This window comes from Mytilus galloprovincialis, chromosome 7 (assembly GCF_965363235.1).
Source record: "Mytilus galloprovincialis chromosome 7, xbMytGall1.hap1.1, whole genome shotgun sequence".
Classification (NCBI taxonomy): Eukaryota; Metazoa; Mollusca; class Bivalvia; order Mytilida; family Mytilidae; genus Mytilus; species Mytilus galloprovincialis.
The window spans coordinates 82,340,977-82,360,743 of record NC_134844.1 but is presented as its reverse complement, the minus strand read 5'-3'; the positions used below and the strand labels follow the sequence as shown (position 1 = coordinate 82,360,743).

The window sequence follows — 19,767 nt, the reverse complement described above, 5'->3', positions numbered from 1 at the left end:
AGCTGACTTGATTTCAATTCAGGGGAGATAATTTAACTGGATAAATCTGTGTCCCAACCGAAGCAAAAAAACCCATTTTAACAGATTTTAAGATTTTATTTTGAAAACTGTACATAATAACATATAAATCAATTTTCTTTTTATTTTATGAAAGAGATTGACATGACTAATGTACTATCAAGTATAGGTTATTGTTTGTTAGTTTTTATCTTATTCACCAACACCTTTTAAAAAGTTTAAGAAGTAGTAGGTTTACACATGTAATATGTAGTGATCACAGTGTATTTGATTAGAAAATACCATCCATTTGCCAAAAAAATCATGCTTTTTAAAGACAAAATCACAGCACTAAAAGAATTATTAAAAACAAGCTTGCACACAAGGTTTTACTCTTGCCCATCCAGATTATCTTTCTATCAACTTGTAACTTTTAAAATGCTAAAATCTGATACATTTTCTCTCTCTCAGAAAATACCAAGAAAAAAAGATTAAATGGAGAGCAACACAATAACTATACCTTCTTCAATTCCTGACCAGTTAACTGTGGATGATGAAGTGACTCCAATAACTGACTGTTCAGAGGAGGATTCTAATCCACCATTACAGACATCTGACCAACTTACTACAGATGGCTTGGCAGATAACTCAGTTGTGGATAGTTTTGTTGGGAGTACTGTTATGCAGGCAGGCAGCCTAGATGGAAGTGTTGTCATTGATGCAGGCAATCTGGATGGAGGTACTGTCATTGATGCAAGCAGCTTGGTAGTAAGTTCTGTCATAGATGCAGGTAGTCTTGAGGGAAGTACTGTAATTGATGCAAGCAGCTTGGTAGTAAGTTCTGTCATAGATGGTAGTTTGACAGGGAGTACAGTGATTGCTGCCAGCAGTTTAGCTGGAACAACAGTTGTAAATGCAGGAACATTGCCAGTGAGTTTTGAAGTTATTTATTCTTTTGCATCCTAATATATCCATCCTTTTATTACAAGTTGTATTACAAGGCTGCCTAATAGATATATAAATGTACAAATAGTAAAATAAAAATGCTCACATCCCATTACGCATTCAAAGGTTGTCTTGGTGGAAATAATACCACATTTTTATACAACTTGTTTTGCATCATATAATGCTATCATGTCGTCTGCGTCGTCGTTGTCTGCATCGTCCTCCGAAGACACATTTAGTTTCTGGACAATAACTATCAATTCACAAAGACAAAGTGTATTGCACAAAAGCAACAATTTTTAAATTCAAATCATATAACAAATTCTTAATTCTTGGACTACAGTTATTCTGTGTCAGAAACCTAATATGTATCAAATATATAATAACAATCCAAATTCAGACCTGTATCAAGCACGAACATAGTGTCCATTTTTGACCCAACTGTTCAGTGTTGGACCTCTGCGGTCGTATCCAGCTGTGCTCAGCAGAGCAATTTATTATTTCTGTGCTAATATGATACTGATTTCTGTACACGTCATCATCATGATCATATGAAAGATGTGATTCTCATGAGGGAGTTATATGTTGTAACCTTACTTTTAGTATAATTAGTGTTTGTTAATGAAAACTATCAATTGTATTGTGTCAACACTTGGGGAGTAAGCAGTCTACTATTGGCAGAAAAGACCATATAGTAAGCAAACCTGTCCACTAGTTGCTTTTTTTTTTTAAGTGGATTCAAAACTAGTGGACAGGTTTGCTTTTATGGCCCTCATCTTGTATGTTTGAGACCAAACATTGAAAATCAAAATATACATGTACCTGTAAAGCTAGGTCATACAATAATGAGTAACCTGTATACTTTATTTCAGTCAGATCAGTCTAATCACCTTGATATTACCAATGCCAAGGTCACTAGTATGGAACATATCCAGAATGTAATGAGTTTCCCTACTTCCTTGGACACTCCATCTACTGTTGTTGATATAAGTCATATTGTACAGCAACTAAACACTTCCGTAACACCCCCAGCCATTATAACTGGAGATGGATCTCAGACGGTACAGGCTGTTACTCTGTCAGATGGAACTACAGCCTTTATACAGCATCCAAAAGGTCAGTCAAATCTCAGTACAATACTTTCAAACTTTAGATGAGAGTTTTTATGTAAACTAGCTGCATACATTTGTACAGTAATGGGTACTTTTACTTGATCAAAAGGACGTAGTAGATACATTTTAAATATGTTAAATACCAATATGAACTGTTCAGAACAATTGCAGAACCCTATATAAAGTATGTTGAAAAACTCCCAAATGAAAAGCTTACTTATAAGTAACTGGAAGACTTGTGAAGATACTTTTGTGCAACTATATTACATGTAGTATAAATAAACACACACATATTTTGATATTTTCATTTACCAGGTGGCAAGTTTTTGGAAGGACAGACTATTACATTAGAGGATGGTACTACAGCAGTTGTTCAAGGTATTTACCTGTTGCTATGGAAAGCTTAATATACCATATAGCGGGTTATTTATGCGGGTGTAAAATTTCACAATTTTAATTTAATAAGGTATACAAATTATTTTGGCAGTTATTATTTTAGTGGATTCAAAACTTTTCTCAATACCTTTACCTCTGCCTTTTTAAATTGACGGCATTTATTTTGCGGATTGTGTTCTATCCGCGAAAATAAGCGAAAAATTTACACCCTGTTAAAATAGCCTGCTATACAGTATTTAACACAGGGCTAATTATACCCCACGCAACGGGTTGCGGAGGGTATAATGTTTTTGACCCGTCCATCCGTCCGTCCGTCCGTCCGTCCGTCAGTCCGTCAGTCCTGTTTCTTGTCATCGCAACTCCTCTCAAACCACACAATAGAATTTCACGAAACCTTTTCAGATAATAAGGACATACTATGTAGTTGTGCATATCGACGGGAAATTGCGATTCAATTTTTTTTCTAGGAGTTACGCCCCTTTGAACTTATTTACTTTAATGTACTACTGCAACAGTTTGTCATCGCAACTCCTCTCAAACCACACAACAGAATTTCACGAAACCTTTTCAGATAATAAGGACATACTATGTAGTTGTGCATATCGACGGGAAATTGCGATTCAATTGATTTTCTAGGAGTTACGCCCCTTTGAACTTATTTACTTTAATGTACTACTGCAACAGTTTGTCATCGCAACTCCTCTGAAAACACACAACAGAATTTCACGAAACCTTTTCAGATAATAAGGACATACTATGTAGTTGTGCATATCGACGGGAAATTGCGATTCAATTTTTTTTCTAGGAGTTACGCCCCTTTGAACTTATTTACTTTAATGTACTACTGCAACAGTTTGTCATCGCAACTCCTCTCAAACCACACAACAAAATTTCACGAAACCTTTTCAGATAATAAGGACATACTATGTAGTTGTGCATATCGACGGGAAATTGCGATTCAATTGATTTTCTAGGAGTTACGCCCCTTTGAACTTATTTACTTTAATGTACTACTGCAACAGTTTGTCATCGCAACTCCTCTGAAAACACACAACAGAATTTCACGAAACCTTTTCAGATAATAAGGACATACTATGTAGTTGTGCATATCGACGGGAAATTGCGATTCAATTTTTTTTCTAGGAGTTACGCCCCTTTGAACTTATTTACTTTAATGTACTACTGCAACAGTTTGTCATCGCAACTCCTCTCAAACCACACAACAGAATTTCACGAAACCTTTTCAGATAATAAGGACATACTATGTAGTTGTACATATCGACGGGAAATTGCGATTCAATTTTTTTTCTAGGAGTTACGCCCCTTTGAACTTATTTACTTTAATGTACTACTGCAACAGTTTGTCATCGCAACTCCTCTCAAACCACACAACAGAATTTCACGAAACCTTTTCAGATAAAAAGGACATACTATGTAGATGTGCATATCAACAGGAAATTACGATTCAATTTTTTTGTAGGAGTTATGCCCCTTTGAACTTATTTGCTTCAATGTACTTCTGCAACAGTTTGTCATCTCAACTCCTCTGAAAACACACTACAGAATTTCATGAAATTTTGTAGATAATAAGGACATACTATGTAGATGTGTATATTGACAGGAAATTATTATTCAGTATTTTTTCTTATACAATTTTTTTTTCTTATACTTATTTAATTTCTCTAATGACAATGTGGGGACGTGGGGTATGTGAGCGTGCTCACTAAGGTTCTTTAATTTTTAATATAACTTTACTTTCAAGTGCCAACGATGAAAGATCCATATAGGATCCTAACCCCTTTTTCCATAACTTGTACTATAGTAAATTGAGTTTTTACCTTCATCTATTCTAAATATAAAAAATGACTTGTGATTGATATTGAAATTTAAGCTTTATTTGGAAATACATTAATACACAAGAAGCAGTTATAAGTAAAAATGCACTGACTATGAAATAATTGTAATAGTCAAAATCCACACATGCACATAAATTTTAATAACAGTTATAAATAAAATCTGTGAAACCTAGTTTAAATGGTGTCAAACCTTCTTTCTCTCCCTTTTTAGCTCACCTGGCCCAAAGGGCCAAGTGAGCTTTTCTCATCACTTGGCGTCCGTCGTCCGTCGTTAACTTTTACAAAAATCTTCTCCTCTGAAACTACTGGGCCAAATTTAACCAAACTTGGCCACAATCATCATTGGGGTATCTAGTTTAAAAAATGTGTCCGGTGACCCGGCCAACCAATCAAGATGGCCGCCATGGCTAAAAATAGAACCTAGGGGTCAAATGCAGTTTTTGGCATATAACTCAAAAACCAAAGCATTTAGAGCAATTCTGACTGGGTAAAATTGTTTATCAGGTCAAGATCTATCTGCCCTGAAATTTTCAGATGAATTGGACAACCCGTTGTTGGGTTGCTGCCCCTGAATTGGTAATTTTAGGGAAATTTTGCTGTTTTTAGCTCACCTGGCCCGAAGGGCCAAGTGAGCTTTTCTCATCACTTGGCGTCCGGCGTCATCCGTCGTCGTTAACTTTTACAAAAATCTTCTCCTCTGAAACTACTGGGCCAAATTTAACCAAACTTGGTCACAATCATTATTGGGGTATCTAGTTTAAAAATATGTTCGGTTACCCGGCCAACCAACCAAGATGGCCGCCATGGCTAAAAATAGAACATAGGGGTCAAATGCAGTTTTTGGCTCATAACTCTGAAACCGAAGCATTTAGAGCAAATCTGACATGGGGTTAAATTGTTTATTAAGTCAAGATCTATCTGCCCTGAAATTTTCAGACGAATCGGACAACCGGTTGTTGGGTTGCTGCCCCTGAATTGGCAATTTTAAGGAAATTTTACCGTTATATGGTTATTATCTTGAATATTATTATAGATAGAGATAAACTGTAAATAGCAATAATGTTCAGCAAAGTAAGATCTACAAATAAGTCTACATGACCAAAATGGTCAGTTGACCTCTTTAGGAGTTATTGCCCTTTATAGTCAATTTTTAACCATTTTTCGTAAATGTTAGTTATCTTTTACAAAAATCTTCTCCTCTGAAACTACTGGGCCAAATATAACCAAATTTGGCCACAATCATTATTAGGGTATCTAGTTTAAAAATTGTGTCCGGTGACCTGGCCAACAAACCAAGATGGCCGCCATGGCTAAAAATAGAACATAGGGGTAAAATGCAGTTTTTTGGCTTAAACTCAAAAACCAAAGCATTTAGAATAAATCTGACAGGGTGTAAAATTGATTATCAGGTCAAGATCTATCTGCCCTGAAATTTTCAGATGAATCATACAACCTGTTGTTAGGTTGCTGCCCCCTGAATTGGTAATTTTAAGGAAATTTTGCAGTTTTTTGTTATTATCTTGAATATTATTATAGATAGAGATAAACTGTAAAAAGCAATAATGTACAGCAAAGTAAGACCTAAAAATAAGTCAACATGACCAAAATGGTCAATTGACCCCTTAAGAAGTTATTGTCCTTTATAGTCAATTTTTAACAATTTTAATAAAATTTGTACATTTTTTCTAACATTTTCAACTGAAACTACTGGGCCAAGTTCATTATAGATAGAAATAATTGTAAGCAGCAAGAATGTTCAGTAAAGTTAGATGTACAAAGACATCACCATCACCAAAACACAATATTGTCATGAATCTATCTGCGTCCTTTGTTTAATATTCACATAGACCAAGGTGAGCGACACAGGCTCTTTAGAGCCTCTAGTTGGTTATTATCTTGAAGATTATTATAGATAGAGATAAACTGTAAACAGCAATAAAGTAAGATTTACAAATAAGTTAGCATGACCAAAATGGTCGGTTGACCCCTTTAGGAGTTATTGCTCTTTATAGTAAATTTTTAACCATTTTTTCGTAAATCTTAGTTATCTTTTACAAAAATCTTCTCCTCTGAAACTACTGGACTAAATTAATCCAAATTTGGCCAAAATCATTTTTGGGGTATCTAGTTTAAAAAATGTGTCCGATGACCCGGCCATTCAACCAAGATGGGTGCCATGGCTAAAAATAGAACATAGGGGTAAAATGCAGTTTTTGGCTTATAACTCAAAAACCAAAGCATTTAGAGCAAATCTGACATGTGGTAAAATTGTTTATCAGGTCAAGATCTATCTGCTCTGAAATTTTCAGATGAATCGGACAACCCGTTGTTGGGTTGCTGCCCCTGAATAGGTGATTTTAGGGAAATTTTGCTGTTTTTGGTTATTATCTTGAATATTATTATAGATAGAGATAAACTGTAAACAGCAATAATATTCAGCAAAGTAAGATTTACAAATAAGTCACATGACCAAAATGGTCAGTTGACCCCTTTAGGAGTTATTGCCCTTTATAGTCAATTTTTAACAATTTTTCGTAAATCTTAGCAATCTTTTACAAAAATCTTCACCTCTGAAACTACTGGGCCAAATTAATCCAAACTTGGCCACAATTATCTTTGGGGTATGTAGTTTAAAAAATGTGTCTGATGACCCGGCCATCCAACCAAGATGGCTGATATGGCTAAAAATAGAACATAGGGGTAAAATGTAGCTTTTGGCTTATAACTCAAAAACGAAAGCATTTAGAGCAAATCTGACATGATGTAAAATTGTTTATCAGGTCAAGATCTATCTACTCTGGAATTTTCAGATGGATCGGACAACCCGTTGTTAGGTTGCTGCCTCTGAATTGGTAATTTTAGGGAAATTTTGCTGTTTTTTTGTTATTATCTTGAATATTATTATAGATAGAGATAAACTGTAACAGCAATAATGTACAGCAAAGTAAGACCTAAAAATAAGTCAACATGACCAAAATGGTCAATTGACCCCCTAAGGAGTTATTGCCCTTTATAGTCAATTTTTAACAATTTTCATAAAATTTGTAAATTTTTACCAACATTTTCCACTGAAACTACTGGGCCAAGTTCATTATAGATAGAAATAATTGTAAGCAGCAAGAATGTTCAGTAAAGTAAGATGTACAAACACATCACCATCACCAAAACACAATTTTGTCATGAATCCATCTGTGTCCTTTGTTTCTTATTCACATAGACCAAGGTGAGCGACACAGGCTCTTTAGAGCCTCTAGTTTTGTATATTCCAATAACACCATGGTATTTCAAATAGCAATTCCCAGTAAATTATAGCACCATAATTACGATATTTTAAATGCTATTCAGAAAACACAGTGGTTGGCAACCTATCATGTCTATGGTGCATTGGGGGAGAACACTCATCATTTGTGGTTCTGTGGAGGGAAATTTGTTACGAAGACTTGGTACAATATTTTTCTTCACCAGCAACAGTTTATAGATAATTTAGTCTGACTATCTGTTACAGTTACTAACTTATCAGTTCACCCATCATCTATGGCAACTGATGCAGATACAATTTTACATGAGAATACATCAACATTGGAGAACTCTGTGCAGGGAGACCACTCTATCCAGCTTGAGGATGGAACAACAGCATACATTCAAAATTCAGTCAAAGGTAAACTAAGATAAACTATGATAGATGTATTCATTATTATTTGAAAGATGTCAGCATTAACGAAGTTATGTATCCTATTAATGCAATGAAAAACTGATGAAAAACACACAACTTTTAAAATAAAAATAAACAGGCCAATAGTCACCCATAAAACAGTACCCTACATGAAACTTCATACAAAAAAAAAACCCTGACCAAAGGTGCTCTGTTTAGTTAAATAGTTTTTTTAATCAACGATTATTTGATCTTTTGTAGGACTTTCATTTTAAATGAAAATCAAGTATATAAGAAATATTTTAGACTTTTGACACCACTTAAACTTTCAGCACTATTGTGCTATTTTGTAACAGTCAGTTTTTTATTGGTGGAGGAAGCTGGAGTGCCCTGAGAAAACCATCAATCTAAGGAAAAATGATAATCCTAGTCCATGAAGATTGGAGTCTAGGCCACCTGCCACATGTGGGATCTTAACTCACAACTTCAGTAATACATTACAGTAGTTAGGCTGCTTAGAACACTGGGGCACCAACCTTTATTTAGATGTTGTTGCACTGTGTACTTTTGAAACCCTGCTAATTTCTAAATCAGTCTAAAAACAGTTTTTGAAAGGTTTGATGGCATTGTTCATTATAAATTCATATGCCATGTTTAGTGCTAGGCCATGTAAGTTTGAATTATAGCAACTCTATTTATATTGGTTTATACAACCCTTCCGTCTTTTATCTGGAATTGTCCTCTTTAAATCCATGCAAAGTGACATACCTTGAAAACTAATCAATCTACTAAAAGAAACTCTACCATCCTAAGAATTTAATCTGGTTGCTTTGTTTTTAGATGGCACTAACATACAAGCATTACAACTAGAAGATGGCACAACAGCTTATATTACACATCCATCAGCTATTTCATTGTTTGGAGAACATACCCTTGATGCATCAGGAATCAACCTGGAACAATTCACCTCACAGGTAATATCAGAACAATACGGTTACTTTCTCTACTATCTGAATGCTGTACAAGAGTGTTAAATGTATACAATGAGCTTTATTACAGGAATAAAACCCATGGAAACAAAACGTTTTACTGCAAAACAACAAACTCATGAATACAATAAATCTCTAAAGATTACCTTTCTTTAAATCTTTGAAAGCACACAATGTATAGAGTGTTTATATAATTTACCAGTAATTCTGATGCTGGTTGACTGTTAGTCACATATGGTATCATCTTCTCATTAGTAAGAGCTTTTGAACTGACATGATTTAAATAACATATACACATATTTTGAAATGCATCCCTTGCTTTCATAAATTTATGTTTAGGCATTCCCAATGCAGGGAAATCCAGAAAAGCTTTCAAGATGCCTTAAAGTTCTATTTTATTTACATGTTTAACATGTTTATTTTTTTTTTAAATTTTATTGAAAATGCCTAACAGACACAATGACAGATAGCTTTATTTATCATAAATCAGGAAATGTTTTGAATATTTGTTCTTAATTTACATTTAAAATGCCTGGGTAAAGAGGTGGGCTAAACAGGAGAGCAGCGTGGTAAAGCCAACAATTACTCAATAAGTGCTTCTTCCAGGGTTGGCAAAGTATTACCCGCCCGGGAAAACCCAGGCGGGAATTCCCGGGTTTTCCCGGGCTGGGCAATACTCCCAGAAATGGGTAATACTGGGTAATACTGGGCAATAAGACTTTTTAAGCTTATTTTAACACAAAATAGTAAAGTCTTGTTGTAGTTTCATAGTATTATAGCTAAATATATACATTTTATACAGATAACCATTGAGAGTCATGTTTCTAGAAGATTGAAAATTCAATTTCATTCTTTTTTCCACTACTTCTATGTAGGCAGAATACAAAATTTGAATATTTTAGGATTATCAATACCTTGTTAATTTCCATGTATTGTTTCAACTATCCAAACTTTAAAAAAAATGCATTTTATAAAATCAAATCAAATCAAATCAAATATTTTATTATAGTCTCACCTCTCTACATGTACAATACAAACATGAATACAATATATACAACATGTTTTAATTAAAAGTACAAAACAATCTTAAAAACATTCGAGAGCCACTCTCAAAGGAGTTATGAGAGACTTTTACATAAAAAGGACAGCCTTCTTCAACAAATTGACATCCCTTGAAGACTGAGATGAGAGACTAACAATTTATTTTATTTGGCCTGTTTTAAAGTAATTAGTACTATCATCTATTATTTTACTTCAGTATACAGAACTTATTATGACTGCAGTGTTTGTGAAAGTACCATAAAATTCCTGATAGTGACAACTTAACCTTTTTTTATAGGCAGATGGAGTTAAACAAGAGGGTAGTCTACAATCCTTACAGTTCAGTAAAGGACAGATATTACCAGGACACATAGTAAGTGCAGAGTTATTTCCCCTTTCTAAAGAATGGGAGAAAATGAAGCTGATTTTATGTTTCATTGGTGAGAATTATTGTTCAGGTTCGTCTCCATAGTTGTCAACCTCTGGCAATGAGAAATCATCTATGATATGTTATGACATGCCAAAATGTTGGTATAACATGTTAAGGTAGCTGGGGTGTCTAAATTGGGGGTCAGGGACTTTGGTTTTAGTTTTTAGTTAAGGAAACATTTAACTATAGAATTGAGTAAAACTCAGATAGAGATACAAATCTACTGAAATATTTAATAAAAATATGTGGTCACAGGCCAAACTATCTTAAAAAAATCTAAATAGCACAAATTGTCATATCAAACTCATTATATTATCTGTCCTTGATTTTTTAAAAGATTTTTTTCTAAAAAATTAAAATACATTTTTTTATACAACCGCAAAAATTGAAAATTTTTTGGTCGTATATTGGTATCACGTTGGCAAGTCGTCGTCGTTGTCCGTCGTCGTCGTCCGAAGACATTTGGTTTTCGCACTCTAACTTTAGTAAAAGTAAATAGAAATCTATGAAATTTAAACACAATATATGACTATAAAAGGAAGGTTGGGATTGATTTTGGGTGTTTTGGTCCCAACAGTTTAGGAATTAGGGGTCAAAAAGGGCCCAAATAAGCATTTTTCTTGGTTTTCGCCCAATAACTTTAGTATAGAAACAGAAATCTATGAAATTTTAACATAAGGTCTAAGACCACAAAAGGAAGGTTGGGATTGATTTTGGGAGTTTTAGTCCCAACAGTTTAGGAATTGGGGGCAAAAAACAGGTCCCAAATAAGCATTTTTCTTTGTTTTTGCACAATAACTTTAGTATAAGTTAATAGAAATCTATGAAATTTTAACACAAGGTTTATGACCACAAAATAAAGGTTTGGATTGATTTTGGGAGTTTTGGTCCCAACGAATTAGTCAAAAAATGAATTATTGGGGTTCTTTGATATGCCAAATCTAACCGTGTATTCAGATTCTTAATTTTTGGTCATGTTTTCAAATTGGTCCAAATCGGTGTCCAACATTATTATATTTTAAAAGTATTGTGCAATAGCAAGAAATTTTCAATTGCACGGTATTGCGCAATTGCAAGAAATCTTCAATGGCTCAGTATTGTGCAATAGCAAGAAATCTTCAATGGCACAGTATTGCGCAATAGCAAGAAATATCTAATTGCACAATATTGCGCAATAGGAAGAAATTTTCAATTGCACAGTTTTTATAAAATATTCTTTGAAAATTGGAGTTATCTTTCTTTGTCCAGAAAAGTAATTGAATCAACTTAAATCATTGTTTTATACAATATACAATGTATATTCACTTTTACTACCAACTAATAGATTAAAACAATCTTTACCATTCAGTGATTACAAGCACTTTTTTTACATTTTGATAATTTATGATGTATTTAAATGAGTAGTTATTGTTGCAAACTCCATTAGAAATTTGAATTGAGATCAGTTTCGGAATAAGGAAAAGGGGGATGTGAGAAAAAAAATTGGGGGGGGGGGGTAAATTTTTCTCATTTCAGATTTCATAAATAAAGAGAAAATTTCTTCAAACATTTTTTTGAGAGGATTAGTATTCAACAGCATAGTGAATTGCTCAAAGGCAAAAAATTTTTTTAAGTTCATTAGACCACATTCATTCTGTGTCAGAAACCTATGCTGTGTCAATTATTTAATCACAATCCAAATTTTGAGCTGAATCCAGCTTGAATCTTGTGTCCATACTTGCCCCAACTGTTCAGGGTTTAACCTCTGCGGTCGTATAAAGCTGCGCCCTGCAGAGCATCTGGTTTATGTTTCTGTTGTATATTGAATGATGTAAGGATTGTGTTGAATTAATTTCCTTTTGTTAATAATACAGGATCATTGACATAATTTAACTTGTGGATTGTGTATCATGTGCTTAAGAGTACATCTATTTATTTCTAAATTGAAAATTTCTTTTGTGTTTTAGACAGTAATCACAGCTGGTATGGGACCAGAGAAAACATTGTCAGAGAAGTTCATGAGTAATATTGGAGAGAGAGCTTTCAGATGTAACTTTGATGGATGTGGTAGATTATTTACAACTCAACACCATCTAAAGGTTTGTTGTGGTTAGATTGTACTATAAACATTGTCAGGGAAGTTCATGAGTAATATTGGAGAGAGAGCTTTCAGATGTAACTTTGATGGATGTGGGAGATTATTTACTACTAAACATCATCTAAAGTTTTGTTGCGGTTAGATTGTACTGTAAACATTGTCAGAGAAGTTCATGAGTAATATTGGAGAGATAACTTTCAGATGTAACTTTGATGGATGTGGGAGATTATTTACTACTAAACATCATCTAAAGTTTTGTTGCGGTTAGATTGTACTGTAAACATTGTCAGAGAAGTTCATGAGTAATATTGGAGAGAGAGCTTTCAGATGTAACTTTGATGGATGTGGTAGATTATTTACAACTCAACACCATCTAAAGTTTTGTTGCGGTTAGATTGTACTGTAAACATTGTCAGAGAAGTTCATGAGTAATATTGGAGAGATAACTTTCAGATGTAACTTTGATGGATGTGGGAGATTATTTACTACTAAACATCATCTAAAGTTTTGTTGCGGTTAGATTGTACTGTAAACATTGTCAGAGAAGTTCATGAGTAATATTGGAGAGAGAGCTTTCAGATGTAACTTTGATGGATGTGGGAGATTATTTACTACTAAACATCATCTAAAGTTTTGTTGTGGTTAGATTGTACTGTAAACATTGTCAGAGAAGTTCATGAGTAATATTGGAGAGATAACTTTCAGATGTAACTTTGATGGATGTGGGAGATTATTTACTACTAAACATCATCTAAAGTTTTGTTGCGGTTAGATTGTACTGTAAACATTGTCAGAGAAGTTCATGAGTAATATTGGAGAGAGAGCTTTCAGATGTAACTTTGATGGATGTGGGAGATTATTTACTACTAAACATCATCTAAAGTTTTGTTGCGGTAAGATTGTACTGTAAACATTGTCAGAGAAGTTCATGAGTAATATTGGAGAGAGAGCTTTCAGATGTAACTTTGATGGATGTGGGAGAATTTTGGGGGAAAGTTAACTGTTTTCTGATTATTTTGTTGTGTGAAAAAAAAAATAAAAAGTTATCTTCTGCCCAAAATTGTACTGATTGAAAACTTAATTTCACTTCTTTATGTTGCTCTCAGTTTACTGAGTATAAAGGTATCCTACAAAAGAATAGGAAACCTGTCAAAAAGATATAAAATCAAGCCTCAAAAGTAGGTTGGAATATATATTAAAATTCCAGCTTTCACTGAGGGTAATGAATATGAAAGTAATTTTCTATGATTAGGGCTGTATGTAGGTGTTGAAAGGCACTTTTTATACCCATGCTTTAAAAAAGTGGAGGTATAGTGTTATACATCTGTCTGTCTCATGAATATTTTCCCGACATCTTTCTCAGGAACTACAGAACAAGGATTTCTAAAATTTGGTTTCAGGTTTTATTAAAGTCAGCTATACCATGTGATGCGTTTTCAGAGTCATCACTCAACTACTCCCTGTGAACTGAAATATTTAGCGTAGGTCATACATGTGTGTCAAACATACTGGTTATCAACAATGTTTACCTCTGGCTAACTGCCGTTGTGTAATAAGAGCTTTGTGTATTGAAATATTTAAGAATATAAATGAATAATATTTAATCAAATAACCATATAAGGATGGTAATTAAATGAATTTAAATGTTTTTGGACAAATAAAAAAATATAAATTTATAAATTATTTTAGGAATCTAGACTTTTTTCAAGGATTAAATTGAAATTTATATAAAAGTCTGACCTATGACATTGAAAATAAATTATACAATTTTCTATATTCTAAGAAGAATAAAATTTATTGACAGTTTTACCTCTCACTTGTCCTTCAAAGTAGTAATTGTCTGTATATTAGATATTCAGTGATTCAGCTAAAATTAGCAAAACATTTCACACTGTAAGTGTTTCAGTCTTAAAAGTCTTCTAGAAATATGACTTTCATAATGCTTAAAGACCATGCAATACTATTGATATTGTTTGTTAGTTTTTTAATTAATTTATCATGTTATAAACATACATGTATAGAATATTTCTTTCTTATTTGTCTATACAGTTACCAATGATAAGGAGATGGAGCCATGAATACAAATCTTTACACAAAGAAAAGGTCATAATGATTTATTTGCAAGCAGTGAACAATCAAAAACAAAAAACAAAACAAGAAATAGATTCTTCTCAATTAATTTTTTTTGATAATGTGATATATCATTCAAATAGAAAGGCAACAAGGGTACTACATTTATATAAACATATATCATTTGATGGAAATTTGATGAAAAAAAAACTTTAAAAGGCAATTTCTGCATCATACGGTTACATTTATGACAAAATTTATGTCGATAAAAAACCTCCTGACCTGAGTCTTAATCTCCTGACCAAAATTTCTAAATCTCCTGATCTGAGTTTCACAGTCCAACAAATGTATGGTAGGTATTATCAGTGAGCATAGCTCACAGTTTCACTATTTATTTTACCAAGCTTTAAATAAGATGATATTCAGTATAAGATCAGGCTACAATTCTTTAAAAATCACCACCCTTCATATTTCAATTGTGCCAGTTGGATTCCACTTGAAATATTTCACATTTTTTCATGCCAGGGCCTTTATAGCTTACCATATGGTATGGGTTTTGATACATTGTCCTTTAATTGTTTAAATACTCAACCTTTGGTGTCTGCTGAATAGAAGTCTCATTGGCAATAATACCTCATCTCTTTCTCCTTATAATATTAAATCTAGCGCAGTGACCTATTATTGAGATTAAAGATTTGATATTGTGACACAATTTTTATTTATAGGTACATGAGAGATCCCATACTGGAGATCGGCCATTTAAATGTGAAATATCAGGATGTGGTAAAGCTTTTGCTACTGGATATGGTCTCAAAAGTCACACACGAGTGCATACTGGAGAAAAACCTTATAAATGTCCAGAGAAAGACTGTGATAAAGCTTTTAAAACATCAGGAGATTTACAGAAACACGTGAGAACACATACAGGTACAAATCATAGTTCAGGTTTGTGATAAAGCTTTTAAAACATCAGGAGATTTACAGAAACACGTGAGAACACATACAGGTATAAATCATACTTCATGTTTATTTTCACTAGTTTTTTGCACATAACTAAAATTTTGAAAAAAAATTCAGCGAAATTTTTTGGTTCTTTTTAACAGCTAATTACTGTGGATTCATTAATTTTGGTGGATGAATAAAAACTTGCATGTTCGTGGACATTTAATTTCGTGGTTTTGCGAAGTCTTCATACAAGCCTTTATACCATTTGTCATTCCTTGAAAATTTTATTTCGTGGTTTAACTATACCCACAAAATCCACGAAAATTGGTATCCAATGAATAATAATGAACCCACAGAAATAGCGTTTTCAGAACAAACTATTTTTTCCCATCTGTTGTACATACATATTTATACCCTTACGTGATTTAGGATAGTGATTTGATTGTCTTGTTTTGGATTAAAATGTAAATGTTGTGTGTTTTAGGAGAGAGACCATTTAAATGTCCGTTTGAAGGCTGTGATAGATCATTTACAACATCAAACATCAGAAAAGTCCACATAAGAACACATACTGGAGAACGACCGTATGTGTGTACTGAAGAAGGGTGTGGTCGAGCTTTTGCCAGTGCTACAAATTACAAAAATCATATCAGAATACATACAGGTAATTTGAATGGAGATTTGATAATTAATCAATTATTTATACATTTTGCCCATAATCATACTGCCAAATGTTTCGATTAGGACAAGGATAGGTCCCATTACTAAAAAACTATTTGATAGTGTTGTAATGAACAAATTAGGCATCAATGTGACTTTTTTTTATTACCATTCACATCAATTTATAAATGAATTGCATTCACAGGATTGTTATTCATACTATCAAACAACTGTAATTTCATATTCTACCCCAAGAAAAATATTGATAAATAAAGGCAACAGTAGTATACCGCTGTTCAAAACTCATAAATCCATGGACAAAAAACAAAATCGGGGTAACAAACTAAAACCGAGGGAAACGCATTAAATATAAGAGGAGAACAACGACACAACACCGAAACGCAACACACACAGAAACAGACCAAGCAACAGACAAAACACCACGAGAATAACAAATATAACATCAAAACCAAATACCAAAATTGATAAGACAGATTAATACCAGTAGGCTTGCTTGATATTCTTAATGATATAGTCATTATCAAAAACATAAAAATATGCCATATTCTATATATTTATTGAGTATTCTAAGGTAAGTTGCGGTGTTATGATCAGAGGTTCAAGTTGTATACAGGTGGCACACTATTACACTCTCAACAGTTTTCTATAGAACTTCGTCTACTGATATTAGGTTATTGGCACAACAATGATACCAACAAAGATTATTAAAAATTCATAGTAAATTAGATTTTCAGTTTCAAATTATTTAAACTCTGTCCACAAAAAAGCAATAAAAAATATTTGCTATTAGAATTTTGTATTTACTGAGTCTTTAGAATAGTAATGATATTTTCCTTGGAAAGTGTGATTCATATTTTAAATTGACACATTCCAAGATCTCCCTATTGTGTTTTGATTATAATTTAGAATTTTTGATACAGCCTAATACTTGCCATGTTTTTTTACAGGGGAGAAGCCTTACGTTTGTACAGTAGCAGGTTGTGGAAAGAAGTTTACAGAATATTCCAGTTTATATAAACACCATGTAGTGCATACTCACTCTAAACCTTACATATGTAATAGATGTGGTAAAACATATAGACAGACTTCCACTTTAGCCATGCATAAACGTACAGCACATGGTGAGGAGGTCACTGCAGAAAGTGAGGCAGAACTATATGCTCAGCAACAACAACATATTACGGGTAGCCACCATTATCATATTCTACTCTGTTGTCCAGTTAAATTCTTTGTCAGATCAGATATATCAGTTTATGTATGAGTATATTAAATTGAATCTTCTCAAAATGATTTCTGACATTTAAGCTTATGTCGCACCTGAAATGTTCATGCTTGTAGATTAACTTTAATGAGTTATTACTCTGCTTCTGCTCAATTTAATCTTTCAATTGCTCCTCCTGCTTGGACTGTTCTGGTTAGGATCAAGTTGGATTGGAATGCTCCTCCTGCATGAATTGTTCTTGGTAAGAATTAAGTTGGATATGATTGCACCTCCTGCATGGACTGTTCTTTGCTAGGATTTTGTTGGATTAAAATGCTCTTAATGACCTCATGCTTCGAATGTTCCTGGATAAGATTAAATTGGACTGGAATGCTGCTCCTGCTTGGAATTTACCAGGTTTTGATAAAGTTTGATAGGAATGTGACTTGGGATGGTCTTGGGCAAACAACATTTCAAAGCCAGTTATGATCGATTTGTGTATTTTTAGATAGGTAGACATAGACTAATTTTTGAAATTTTTTTTTTACCACACTATCAATTCTGTTTGTGTTTAATGCAAATCATTTCATAACAAAAAAATATTTTTATTTATATTTCAGGGATAATGTTTTTGTGAGGGTTGGCAGGAAAAAAAAGAGCATGCAATGTCAATTTTATATTTATTCTGCAAATTGGAAAGATAGGGTCGGCAGATCCAGGAAGTAAAAAATTTAAAAACCCTGCCATACACTGTCCTAAAGGTTTGATATTGTTTTAATGTCATTTTAACTGAAGCATTTTAATTGTAGAGAATGGAAGTGAGGGTGATACTGGAGAGCCTCATGCCAAGAAAGTTAAATTTGAGTACGCTTTAACAACCACAGAAGGAAATGACACATTAGTGATAAATAATGGAAACAGTGGAATGGAATCTCTACAGGTAAATATACAATATTATATAAGGTCATTGAAGGAACAATGTCAACTTTTTTAAATAAGGCATAGAAACTGGAGAAGGGGCTAGTTTTTCCACAGCCTTCAACAGTTTTACCTCAAATATGAAAAATACATTTTTGTATAAAAATTTTTTATGTAAAGCTTGATAATTCAAATCTTGTAAAGAGATGCTTCCTGTCTGGCCTTTGTATCTGTGGTCTTTGAAAAGATGGTAATTTAAATTCAGTTATGATAAATAATATGGTAGAAGACATCGATAATCCAAATCTTTGAAAGAGATGCTTTCTGTCTGGTCTGGCATATATCAGTTGTCTTTGGATAGATATTTATCAATTCAACTCTTAGTTTAAGCATATTTATTTATAGTGGATCAGGAAACAAGTTATTGCAACTTATATTTACTTTCTTGAAAGCCTTGTGATCTGTTATGCCATGTCTAATGTTTGTGATCTCATTGTCATGATTCAGTGATTGCATAAAAAGGATGTTTAGGTCATGCAAAAGTAAGGAGATGTGGAATGTTGGCCAATGAGACATCTTTGTGTCTTTTCATTTATTTTGAATAACTTGTATACATGGTAAATGTGCATATGTTGGTCAGACAGTTAGTAGCCTCCAGACCTATATATACATGGTAAATTTGTATATTTTGGTCAGACAGTAAGTGGCCTCCACACCTATATATCTGAAGGATATTCAAACATAAGTTCAGTTTTCAATTAGAAAGTCAATTATTTTTAGTTTAAAAGATAATTGTAGAGTGTACAACTGTAAATGTGCTGCAGTTTAATAATGAATTTAGGCTATACATGTCAGTTTCATAGGGTTCATCTAACCTTGACTTAATATAGACAGCTCATTGGTCAACATTGTTCTTTCTTACAATTAGATATTGCAAAAAAAAAAAAAATACATCAGAAATTCTACACTTAAATATATGAAAACCAGGGATTTTTTCTACCCCTGTTTTAAACTTTCCTTTTCTTCTCTTGCGCAAATTGTGTTGCATAAAAATATACATAGAAGTTGGTTCATTGGCACTCATTCTTATTTATTATTTAGCAGTCTCAGGAAGATACAGATAATAACACAACAGTTATACAGAATACCCTCCCTGGAACAATGACACTAGATCAACTACAAGAGCAGGGAGGAGTCACTGCCATATCTGTTTTAGAAAATGGACAACATGTATATGTAATCACTGATCCTTCACGACTAGAAGCCTTACAGGTAAGTTTTGTACCATCACTGTTTCTCTTAAAAGTAAGACTCCTGCTGTTCTGAAGAATAGAGACCTTACAGGTGTACGATCATCGTGTTATCTGTAATTAACAGTTCTTGAGTTATTTCCCTTTATAATGTTATATGCAATAGGGGTCATCATCTGTGTCCCATGGACACATTCCCTATTTATG

At 33.3% G+C, this 19,767-nt stretch overlaps 1 protein-coding gene across 2 annotated transcripts in view; it reads left to right on the top strand.

The window, feature by feature from the left end:
- LOC143083800 (uncharacterized) overlaps positions 1-19,767 on the top strand; it is a 29,489-nt gene that overhangs the window by 8,559 nt on the left and 1,163 nt on the right. Inside the window, exons 2-13 of one of the 2 annotated variants that reach the window (XM_076260162.1) lie at positions 469-927; positions 1,815-2,058; positions 2,370-2,432; positions 7,812-7,964; positions 8,799-8,932; positions 10,287-10,361; positions 12,365-12,496; positions 15,291-15,492; positions 15,995-16,174; positions 17,139-17,375; positions 18,202-18,332; positions 19,415-19,582. In XM_076260162.1, coding sequence (XP_076116277.1) covers positions 493-927; positions 1,815-2,058; positions 2,370-2,432; positions 7,812-7,964; positions 8,799-8,932; positions 10,287-10,361; positions 12,365-12,496; positions 15,291-15,492; positions 15,995-16,174; positions 17,139-17,375; positions 18,202-18,332; positions 19,415-19,582 — 2,154 coding nt within the window. In that variant the 5' untranslated portion in view covers positions 469-492. Of the gene's footprint in view, positions 1-468; positions 928-1,814; positions 2,059-2,369; positions 2,433-7,811; positions 7,965-8,798; positions 8,933-10,286; positions 10,362-12,364; positions 12,497-15,290; positions 15,493-15,994; positions 16,175-17,138; positions 17,376-18,201; positions 18,333-19,411; positions 19,583-19,767 lie in introns of both variants that reach the window. The other variant, XM_076260161.1, reaches the window with a different exon arrangement.